Source organism: Pelodiscus sinensis, chromosome 1, assembly GCF_052426305.1.
Source record: "Pelodiscus sinensis isolate ZL-2025 chromosome 1, ASM5242630v1, whole genome shotgun sequence".
NCBI classification, from domain to species: domain Eukaryota; kingdom Metazoa; phylum Chordata; order Testudines; family Trionychidae; genus Pelodiscus; species Pelodiscus sinensis.
Window position 1 is genome coordinate 201,212,375 of NC_143052.1, and position 12,272 is coordinate 201,224,646.

The 12,272-nt window shown below is 45.5% G+C and overlaps 1 protein-coding gene across 2 annotated transcripts in view; it reads right to left on the bottom strand.

The window, feature by feature from the left end:
• TSPAN7 (tetraspanin 7) overlaps positions 1-12,272 on the bottom strand; it is a 160,342-nt gene that overhangs the window by 25,307 nt on the left and 122,763 nt on the right. For both annotated transcript variants that reach the window (XM_089774568.1, XM_075913241.2), the window contains 3 exons: positions 9,587-9,775; positions 8,057-8,131; positions 2,845-2,940 (listed from right to left, as the gene is read on the bottom strand). In XM_089774568.1, the coding sequence (XP_089630694.1) occupies positions 2,845-2,940; positions 8,057-8,131; positions 9,587-9,775 (360 nt within the window). The remainder of the gene's footprint in view (positions 1-2,844; positions 2,941-8,056; positions 8,132-9,586; positions 9,776-12,272) is intronic.

A 12,272-nucleotide genomic window follows, 5' to 3' on the forward strand; every position in this document is an offset into this window, starting at 1 on the left:
TCTAAATAAACCTGGGTCTGATTCTGCTCACACACAAGTTAGTAGCTAAATTCCCACTTATTTCAGCGGGAGGTGCTGTGGGCTCCCTGCTTATAGTGGAGAATGGAGTAAATGAAATACTCTGAAAAATGTGTGATACTATCAGCAAGCACTACTATATTGGAGAATGGGTAAAAGGCCAACACCATACCTATATTTTTAAAAAGGTGCCAAGCATGATCCTGAAAAGCCTTCTCTTGTTAACAAGCAAAACATCTGAGAAAAATCAAAATTATAAAGCCCCTAGGGGAGCACAAAGCAGTACAGATTTAAGAGGATGAATCAAGCCACTCTAACTCATAAGAATTCTCATAAGAGTCAACAAAATAGCAAAGAAAAGCAGAACTGGTGGCTTTAGATTTTCAGAATGCTTTTGGTGAATGCTTATTAAGTACATTTGGTAGGGAGGGAAGGGTGCCTTATTCTAGATTAAAACTAGTAAAGTCTATCAACGCTGAGGAATAAAAGGCATATTCTCAGAATAGCAATATTATAAGATGGTGCCCTGGGCACCAGTACTACAGATGGAATGGACATTTTGCCATGATCAGAAAACTGACAGAAAAAACTCTGTAAGTTAGTCAATAGGTAGGCCTGGAAGTAGAATATAAACTGTATCACTCTGCTTTCAAGTCACTTGATTTAGTTGAATTTGGGTTGTATCCAGTATTGGTTTCAATTGTTTATCTAATCCTGTTGTGATATTTCCTCATGCGGAGCACCTCTGGCTGCCTCCCACTTAACTGCAATAGAATCTAGGTTAGAAAGGACCTTTTGTGGACCATATAGTACATTTCCTGTATTGTGACAAAATGGATGTTGTTATTCCTCGGTGTCTAGTTTAGCCCCAAATATCTCAAGTGAGGGGGGAAAGTACAGTCCTTTTGGTAACTTTGTTGCACTGTCAAATTCTTGTAATAATTAAAGCGCCACCTCCACTTTTAATACTTGCTGCATCGTTCCTCCACTACCATTCAGTCTTTGTTATGGAATGACAATAACCTGCTTGAAAACATCTCCTTGAACAACTATAGTCAGTCACTTCTGTCCTTCACCTATCTTTTCTCTCAAAACAATATGCCCAGCTCTTAACTTTTCTTGATACATTTTATCTTCCAGATCTTTCATTGTCTCTGTAAAGAGAACTGCTATAGGTTGTCAACTAAATAAGATGCTAGATTACCAAGCCCTGACTAATCATCCTGACTTTGTAAAGCTTTATAATGCTACTGGAAGAATCCCCTAAAAATAAGAACTGCTCACAGTCTATGATCCCAACTAAACACCCAACAACTAAAGACTAGCACAAGGGCTTGTCTGCATTACAAAAAGTACATAAGTGTTAACTTCATTTTACATTACATTGATTTAGTTATCACATTAAACTGGATCATCTTCAGTGCGATTAAGAACAGCTTACATAAGTCCCTAGTAGGGGTTTGCCCCAGGAGAATCAGTTTAACATCAATTTAGTTATGTCACAAGGCTGTAAAAGTTTTCTAATACTCATCAGGCTGAAGATTAGAGGTGAACTCAACTGGATTTACAAAGTAGCAGTTTTCCGGAGGCGCCAACTGGATGCCATCGTGACACAGTGTGTGAAATATTGTTTTCTGGTTACCAGGGTATCAACAGCATGTGTTGCAAACAAGCATAGAGCACCCTCATCTTAGGTATTTACTAGCAAGTTGTTCTGTGGCTAGTAAATACCTAGGATGAGATCCACACCCCACTGAGGTCAAAATTCCCACTGACTTGGAGCCAGAATTCACCCAGAAGCCTGACACTCCATTCTAGGCCTTGAATATTGTAACCAAACAACTTGAGGGGCTCATCACTAGTAGCTCTGAGTGTGGAAGGACTGCAGGCTCAAACCCTAAGTAATCTATTTAGCCTGTAAAACAGGGATGGGCAAAATATGACCCACGGGCCACTTCCAGCCTGCCATGATCCTCTGGGCTGCCAATGTCCTGTGGCCCAGCAAGACCCTCAGGCAAGCTGCTTGCCTTCCACATCCCCAGACGTTGCTCAAAGTGACCGGCTGCTGGGGCAAGTGTGAGTGTCTCTGCGTGGCATGCCCCTTTGGGGGAGGACTCCTCCATGTGCCGCCCCTGCTCCTAGCACAGCCCTGGAAACTGGTCAATGAGAGCTGCCTGGGCCATGCTTGTGGGTGTATGCAGCACTCACAGCCCCACTGCTGCCCTCCCCTCATGGAACGTGCCACAGACACACACACTAGCCCCAACAGCCCGCCGTTTTCAGGGGCAAGGCAGGGAGAAAGCCTGCTTGAGGGTCACACTGGGCTGCTGGCTGGGAGCCACCTACAGTAAGCGCCTCCCAGCCAGAGCCTACGCCTGCACCCCATCCACTCCTACATTCCAACTCCCTGCCCCAGTTTCCAACCAAACCCTCTGCATCCTCTCCCACACCCCTACCCCAGGTCAGAATGCTTTCCTGCACCCAAACCCTCTCTCAGATCCTGCACCCCCCGCACACACCAATCCCGTCCCAGATCATAACCTCCTCCTCCATCCATACATCTTTCAGACCTCACACCCTCTCCTGCACCCCAGTCCCCTACCCAGAGCTCCCTCCTGTAAACAGCTTCCTTTCCAGACCCCCACCTACTCCATTAATATCACAAAGCAGTGCAGCCTTTAACCACTTACCAAATTCTTACCCATCAAAAATTATTGCCCACCTCTGCCCTAAAACATAACTTACTAACACAGGTGTTTGAACATTGGCCTTGCATGTTTTGGGATTCTGTTTACATCTTTTTACAAATAACTATTTCAGACTTACACTCTGTTGTACATCATCCACTGCACGGCTTCGCTCATCATTGCCATTGTAATTCTGGATAGCTTCAGTGTATGTCCTAAGGAAAGTGTCCTTGATCTAAGAGAAAAAGACAGAGAATGTGACATTTTATAAGTGACCAGCATATAAAATGAGCACTTAAATGCACAACTTTTTAGTCTTTCCAAAAAAATTTACCCATTTCCAACCTTAGCAGAATAGCCAAATCTGAGAGACAGCACGTTACCTTTGCCACTTTTTCTTAAGTGTTTATTCTGAGCCTAAAATGCTCTTTTAACATTCACAAGCCCTTTTAGTGGCATTTCAACGAATGCTACTTGCAAACCATGGAACTCTTCGAACAGATCAGCAGATTGCTCTGTTTTTGAAAACAGCTGGCGTGAATTTGGAACTGCCCTGTGACAACTCGTGAATACTCTAAGGGTATGTCTACACTACCCCGCTAGTTCGAACTAGCGGGGTAATGTAGGCATACCGCACTTGCAAATGAAGCCCGGGATTTGAATTTCCCGAGCTTCATTTGCTTAAGCGGGGAGCCGCCATTTTTAAAACCCCGCTGGTTCGAACCCCGTGCAGCGCGGCTACACGGGGCACAAACTAGGTAGTTCGAACTAGGCTCATTTCATGAGGAGTAATGGTAGTTCGAACTAGGAAGCCTAGTTCGAACTGCCTAGTTCGTGCCCCGTGTAGCCGCGCTGCACGGGGTTCGAACCAGCGGGGTTTTAAAAATGGCGGCTCCCCGCTTATGCAAATGAAGCCCGGGAAATTCAAATCCCGGGCTTCATTTGCAAGTGCGGTATGCCTACATTACCCTCCTAGTTTGAACTAGGAGGGTAGTGTAGACATACCCTAAGTGAGCTGGTTATTGGGGTGTTTACTGTATTTATATTAGGATAGCTCAATCAGCAGGCTGACTTGGCAAAGGCAGGAAAGAAAAGCACAGCTCAAGATAGCCACCGCTCAGGAAACACTTGAGGGTTGTTCAGGGACAATGTCAAAACTATTAGCTCTGATTTCATCGATATTGAGCTAACCAGCAAACAGGGACACAAGATAAGGGATTAGGATGCAGGAGGGAGAATGGGGTCTGGGAAGGAGTTTGCATGAAGGAGGCAGCTGTGACCTAGGGCAGGGGACTGGGATGCATGATTTGGTATGTGACTTAGAGTAGGAAGGGATTGTGATCTGGGGCAGGTGATTGGGGTGCCAGATCGGGGAGGGGGTATAAGTGTAAGAGCAGGCAGAGGGGTTGGTATATGTGTGTGTGTGGGGGGGGTGACAAACAGGCTCTGGCTGGGAGGCGCTTTCCAGCAGAAACCTGTGGCAGACTGTCTGCTGCAAGCTTCTCGCTGGTCCACGCGGCTCCGCTCCAGGCATGAGAAGAATGGGAAGGGAGGATGAGGAGGGAGGGAGAAGGCTTCCTACACTGCCCCTGCTCCCAGCAAAAAATCTCAGGGTATGTCTACACTACAGCACTAATTCGAACTAACTTAATTAGAATTAGTTAATTCGAACTAGGCTAATTCGAACTAGTGCATCCAGACTAAAAAACTAGTTCGAATTAGCGTTTTGCTAATTCGAACTAGCATGTCCACATTGAGTGGACCCTGAACCAGGGTTAAGGATGGCCGGAAGCAGTGCCGGCAGGGCATCAGATGAGAACTTAGAGCGTGGAGCTGCTGCCTCAGGCTAGCCGAGGGCTGTGCTTAAAGGGACCCAACCCCCACCCCGGACAGACAGTTCTCAGGGGTTCCCTGCTCGCTTGTCTAACTCGATGAGGGACAGCAAAGCAGTCCTGGCTTGGAGTGCCCTGAGTGCCCACACTCGGCACATCACAGCGCTCGGCCATCAGCCCGGCTGCACTTGCCGCAGGCTGCCATCCGGGGGGGGTGTCAATCGGGGGGCTGCAGGAGAGCTTCCACCCCGAGGAGCCCGCAGAGCCACCCCAGTCCTCCCCATCGGGAGCTTGTACCCCATACCTCCCTCACCTCCTTCCACTTACCCCTCCCTAGCCCCCCTTCCTGATGTACAAAATACAGGACATGTGTGTTCAAAAATAGAAACTCTCTTTATTGAACAAAACTCGGGAAGACTGGGAAAAGGAGGTGCGAGAGGGAAAGAGAAAGGGTGGGAGGGGGAAGGCAACTAAAATGATCAGGGGTTTGGAACAGGTCCCATATGAAGAGGGGCTAAAGAGACTGGGACTTCTCAGCTTAGAAAAGAGGAGACGGAAGGGGGATACGATAGAGGTCTATAAAAGCACGAGTGGTGTGGAAAGGGTGCATAAAGAAAAGTTCTTCATTAGTTCCCATAATAGAAGGACTAGAGGACACCAAATGAAATGAATGGGTAGCAGGCTTCAAACTAATAACAGAAAGTTCTTCTTCACAAAGCAAATAGTCAACCTGTGGAACTCCTTGCTGCAGGAGGCTGTGAAGGCTAGAACTAGAACAGAGTTTAAAGAGAAGTTAGATAAATTAATGGAGACTGGAGATGGATGGCACGAGACAAATGGCTTGGTCATTGTCTTCGGTCCATCCCTTCCGGGGTAGCCAGTGTTGGCCGCTGTCGGCAAACAGGCTACTGGGCTAGATGAACCTTTGGTCTGACCCAGTACGGCCGTTCTAAGCTCAGGGCTCAGGGTCGGGGGTCTCACTGGACCACCTTGATTTTCATGCAAACCTGCTCCTGGGTGGCCAGGCTGGCAGCTATCCTGCCTAGTGCGGAGGTCATGGATGAGGTCCACGATGTCCGCACTAGACCAGGCAGGCTCCCACCTCTTGCGGCCCTGGGCAGGCTCCTGGGAGCCGCCAGCCTAGTCCCGGGAAGAGGCGGAGGGCTGGGTGGCAGCGGGTGGCTGGTTCGTGCCGTGCCAGGTGCAGGGTCTGCTGGCTGGGTGCTGGCAGGCTTGCACTTGGCACGGGCACTGTAGCCAGACCGTGCCCCTTTAAGGGCTCCGGGGCCAGGAGGGGGGCAGAAGAGTTTCCCTGGTGGTGCCCAGAGTGGCCACCAGGGAAAGCTGGGGAGGGCTAGCCTCCCACTAGTTCCAATTAAGTGGCTACACAGCCCTTAATTTGAACTACTTAATTCGAACTAGGCGTTAGTCCTCGTAGAATGAGGTTTACCTCGTTCGAATTAAGCGCTCCGCTAGTTCGAAGTAAGTTCGAACTAGCGGTTTGCCTGTGTAGCGCCTAAGTTAGTTCGAATTAACTTTGTAGCGTAGACATACCCTCAGCTCTTATTGGCCAGAAACTGAGAGACTGGCAAATGGGAGCAAAGAGATTTTGCTGGGGGGTGGGAATAGCACGAGAAGTTTCCCTCCTTCCTTCCCAGCCATCCAGAATGGAGAACAGCTTCCTTTTTAAAGTGTGAGATGTTCTCTGCCTAAGGGTTCCAGCAAGGTGACCCCGGGGCCAGATCTGGTGGCTTGGTGGGCTGGCTTCGGCTCACTGGCAGCCTCTTGCCCACCCCTGACCTAGGGGCTACAGGGAGGGATGTGCCAGCCACTTCTGGAAGTGGGGTGGGGCTAGAGTAGACAGGACACCTGCCTGAGCCCTGTAGCACTTTTAGTGGCTGATCTCCTGATTTAGCTTCAGGAGGCTGGTGATTGTTGGGCTGGCTGGAGCTGTGCATGGAGGGAGTCCCTCCCAGCAGGGCCAGTCTCTCTCACCACAGGTCCAGGCTGAGGGAAATGCATCTCTGGAGAGAGGATGAGGGTGTCCCAGGGGAGGTAGGCTGTAGGGGGTTCCGGGGGCTGTCTCTCATCCCCCTTCTGTGCCAGCCAAGGCCCTGTATATGTGGCAGAATCAGCTAGGCCAAGCCATGCCTCAAGCCCAACCCCGGGAATGGACCCAACACTAATATGCCAAGGCTGGAGCAGTGTCATTATGGGCCCCGTCTGGGCATGGGGAACGCAGCAACATGATAAACACAGTACTGAGGACAGGGCAGCTCTTCCTGACTGAGTGGAAGAAGCTAGGGATCAGCCAGGGTCTGCATGGGGGAGGTTCCCCAACACACCAACAATCCCTCTCCCCACGCACCCCAAAAACTGTTCCATACTTCTCCCAGCCACACGCAACCACCCTCCAGCTTCACTTCCAGGCTTCTTCCCAGGCACTATTTCCCTCTCCCTCAGATCCTTTGTGACACAGATTCTCTCCAAGCCTTTGCGCTGCTTCCAAGAGCTGCAGGAAATACAGTTCTATATCCATTATTACTCAGATTCCTTACTGGGCACGTTAAAACAGAACTCTTGTTTGTCAAAAATCCATTTCCTGAATCTTTCTGTGTCTGCATAGTTAGATATACTTACTGATAGGTATTGCGAGATAAATTACCAAAATAATTGAAACTATCATGATAATATCAAGTTATTTTGACAAATAAAATATGCAGAATTTTGCAGATTTGAAAATATTGCTCTCAGAATATTCCTCCCCCCTCTCCCCAACATTTTAACTTTTTGGCTTAGAATTATCCTATGAGTAATAAGTGTGGAGGATACACTACAAAGTTAATGTCACAGTTCAGTTTAAATGACACATGAGACCTAGGCTTAAAATAAAGACAGTTCCAGGTAAAATGGACAATGCTACTACAAATTTAGATTGTCTTGCTCTCATAAAGCATCCTTCTTATCCCGTGTCTTTAGCTATTTCTAGCCTCAGTCTATTCTCAGGACAGTAGCACACTGAAAAAAACCCAAACCAAAACAAAAACACCCCTCACCAAAAAACAACAATAAAAAAAACCCAACAGAAGCAAATACGATTTATTCAACATATAGGAAATCGGGTTGGCTGTGCTGTCTCGGAAAGCCTCTCTGCATTACACAACCAAATGTCTCCCTGCCTCATGTAGCTGTGGTAAGCAAAGTATTTAATCTATTTTGCAGTCCTCAGCATATGTAACAGGGTAAAGAAGATCTTACATGATGGACATACAAAGAAAGATAGCTCTAGAGTAAATATCAGACAGCTAAGACTCAAAGCTTTGGCTAAATCCCTTCATTTGGAGTCATATCAGTTTTAGAGGGCTGCACACATTACTGCTGAAAAATAACGACATCATTCATGATGCATATGGAATTGCTGAAGTCAACAACCAATATATTGCACATTTTCTGAGAGGCTTCAGCAAATCCTGCTCAGAGAGGCACAGCCATTCATAACCTAAATTCATGTCTACTCACCTCATGGCGAAATACAAATCCTGAAATGCCAGCCACTAGCTCCGCCAGAAACACCAGGGACAAAAACATGGCATACTGAAAAGCAAAGAAACAAGACAAATCACAAGTCAGAGTGTGGGGCAGGTTTGTGTCTCAATCTTTTAGTTCTTATTCAAACAATTCCAAGTTTAAGCTTCAGTCTTTAGAGGAAAAAGCAGAACGTATTTAGAGGGTTATGAGACACACCTTGCAGGTGGTGTAACTGCAATACACTCTCCCATTATAAGGTTTTTTAAGTGCATAAAACTATGCTTATTGACAGTGGCATACATATTTAAACATCCACTCTGCAGAGAGGTGGCTCCCATGTTGCTAAGGCCATGATCTTGCAATGAAATGAAAGCAAGCAGATTAAATAAATGATTAAATAACAGAAGTCAAACAATACTAAGCAGGCTATTCTAATAGGAAACTAACTGCATCTTTATTGTGTGAAAAATATCTCATCCCAGCTGCTTTGCTACCTGAAAAATAATGGCCCTGCAGAACAGCTTGAAAAGTTGTCCAATTCTTGGGGTGGAGGAGGAAGGGAGACTTGTTTTTAATGGAGGGCAAAGCAGCCCAGACTAGCAAGATAGGTCCTACAAACAATGCAGTACTCAAATATTTGCCTGTTTTCTTTTGAGGGGAGAAAGATGGTTTAAAAACTTCTATACACGTGTCCAAAATAAAACTTCATGTTCAAACCAGAGTATGTCATAGCTAGCCCTAACAGTCAGACGACATATCTTTGGGGGGGGGGGGGGGGAGGGGGAAGGAAATGTAGAAGAAGACACTGTCCTGTCATTCCTCCACCCTTCATTTTCACCACACAGTAACTTTGCTATTTCTATTTCTCCCTCTCAAATTACCACATGCATTGCATTTGGTCTCTGAATGCTCTTGTGTGAGCTTTAATTCACTTGTATATTTTTTCCCTTCTCCTACGGCTTCCTTACATTTTGAGAAGCACTGGAAAACTCATCAAAGTGAAGAAATTCCTGTGCTGCTTTTGAAATGTGGACAGACATGCTGCTGGGAGTTTACTTTTCTGGTACTGTATCTACTTATTTTTATAGAGATCAATACAGGATGCCAGAAATTAAAGGTTTAGGGTACATTAGACTAAACGCTACATCAAGGTATTCCCTACACTCCATGCTGTATTATTAAAAAGCAACCTTGGAAAAATCTGTTTCACATTAGCTACAGAGCTGTGCCATTTTTTTATATTAATAAGTCTGTAATGATATTTCCGGTTCATGGGTAGCACGTTTGCCATCACCGAGTCCTCTATACTGCAGAGCAGTCCGTGTGATTCATTGACACTCAACTATCGACTGATTTCAGGGACAGGATTTTTTTTTTTAAGCATGAGAGACAGTGAACATTAAAGTCATTACAACCTTTCTTTTTGCCTCTGTTACAGTTAACATCTGTTTAAGCTTAATAAAAACACATTGATCATGCAATGTCGATATATGCCATATGACATTTTTTGGGCTTACGTACCAGTTTCAGCATCCATGGACTGCCCCGACAAGTGGCGAAACAGCCAAACAGGCCAAAGACAATGATTGTGGTACCAGTCCCAATAAGCACATAGGGGGCATTGGTAGAGTTTTCGGCGATGAGAGAGATATACGTGCCTAAAGTGAGCTTCCCCCAGACTCCAACAGCTAGAAGAATGACGCCTGTGATCTGCAAAACAAGAAGAGAAATAAAGTCAGAGCCTATGGGCTCCGTGCATGGTGATTCAGAACAGACTGACTTTTCCTGCTGTCAAATCAGAAATCGTTGCCATGGCTATGCAAGTCAAACAATTTCTACTGATTCCACAGGCACCAACAGTGACATTTTTTAGTATCTGGACAAGTTCCATTATGCCACTATTGCAGGTCAAAGGGCTAAGCACGGTCATGTTGACCACAGTCAGAAGCAAAGAATTCTTCATGTTTACAGGTCAAAAGCACACTGTCATTTGAAACTTGCAATATATTCCAAAACATGCCTGAAGGAGAAGGTGAAACACCACTGCCACCAGAAATCGACACAAACCACTTCTGCTGTATGCTTTGTATACAACGTTCTTGAACAACTGAAATCTGCTATTTTGCACCTCACTATGCTGATATATACTTTGTAACATTTGTTTTCCCAGCCTCTGAGAGATGACATCACTTTAGAGGAAGTGTTGAAGGGTTAAGGGGGAGAAAAATCAGGTAATCTTGTTTATTCAAGTAACTTTGCCACTGTCCTCCATGTTAGATGAAGTAAATAGTTTGACAGCAATTGGCACACACAACTCTTCACCCGCCATCTGGATTTGGACACACCCACCCATCATGATCTTGACATAGTTTTAGAATAACATTATATAATGAAGCAAAATGCAGGACTATGTAGCACTTTAAAGACTAACAAGATGGTTTATTAGATGATGAGCTTTCGTGGGCCAGACCCAATTCCTCAGATTAAAAAAAAAAAAAAAAAAAAAAGCGGACACTGAAATGGATGCTAGAAGCTGATGGCAGGTATTGCGTGTTCTCTGCTGACATCTAGTGGGCAGTAAGGAAAACTCATGGATTTCCACACCATTCCCCCTCAACATCAACACAGTTTTGACTAGACTAAATTGAATCTCAAACACATAAGGCAATAGGTTTGTTTTATAAATAAGAGAAACATCACTTTTTCAGAACACTGGGGAAAAAAGCGATTAAATCAGACACATCCATTACCTGCATTTTACGCACGTCACTCAAATATTAGCTCAACACAAACACGTAATGTACATCAGAACTGAAACTACAATGCTTGAAGTCTGCATTAGTGCCATCAGCTTAACTGGGTGACCCAAAGACAGACTGTGAGAACTTTCCATCTGAGCTATAGTTCTGCAAACCTTCTCTCTAGATCTAGCAGAGTTACCCAGGTTCCCTAAAAAAACATTCTGTGAGGATCCAGCCCTTTCAGATCTCTCCATTCTTTACACCGTCTAGGGACTGGGCATGTCAGCAAAGAGCCTACGGCAGATATTAAGAAGATTTTGGAATCAGATCTCCCCGCCACCCCTCACCACCACCACCTTTGGTGTTCTCACTCTCAGGGTATGTCTACACTGCAGAGTTTTTCTGGAAAAACTACAGTTACGTCCACACTGCTATTGCATTCTTTTGACAGAAAGTCAAAAGAATGGAGGGGTATTTCTGTCAAGGGGATTTCTGACAGCGGTAAACCTCTTTTTATGAAGAAGAAGCCTTTTTCCGAAAAAGCTTTTTTGGAAAAAGGTGTGTGGGGACAGGGAAGAGAGTGTTTTTTCAAAAGAGGAGGCCTCCAGGAAAAAGTACAGGTGCCCTGTTGGCCACTCCATCCACAGTAATCACAACTGAAATGCGAGATAGCATCCACATTCATTGGACGCTATCTTTCGAAAAAGCAGATCACTTTTTTTATGTGTTTTTGCTGTGTAGACGTGCTCTTTAAAAAATGTTTTTCCAGAAGATCTGTTCTGGAAAAGCTTTTTCAGAAAGAAACCTGCAGTCTAGATGTAGCCTCAGAAGATGTGTCAGGTTTCTCTTGCATTTGCATAGAAGCTCATAGGCCAGGGGACACAGGCAGTATTTCGCCATAGAGCCCTCCCATTCACTTTTTTCCTGCATTAAAAACTAGGCAAGCCATTTTGACAGAGATTTTCCCCCACTACCATGTGATGAGGGCAATACTAAAACAAAAAGGCAGTTTCTTGATGAGTCTTTTAGGCTGATTCAAAGCAGACCACCCAGGGCACCTTATTCTCATTTCCTCTCCCGGGAGTTTTGCTATTCCTACTACAGCACGTTAGCAGGACAAAAATGTTCTTTGGTTCTACCTGCAGCTGAGGAAGCAAAGATGTGTGCAATCCCAATACAGCCCTTCCTTTCCTGGAGGTGGTGCTATGTTGGACGAAGCTGTTCAGTAGTAAGAAGCAAATATCAGTGGCAAGGACTGTACAAAGGGGGAAGTAAGGGAAAGGGAAAGGAAAAAACCAGAAGGGGGAGAGCACCACTAAAGGGAGAGCAGCTTTCCCATCTAAGTACCGAATCATTTTTATGTGCACTAAGGCAGGTGTCAATGTGCCCCATCAGTAGGAACAAAACCCAATCTCTGAGCACTCTTCTAATCAGCTGAATGGCACTCGAATCTCTCCTGAGCAGCA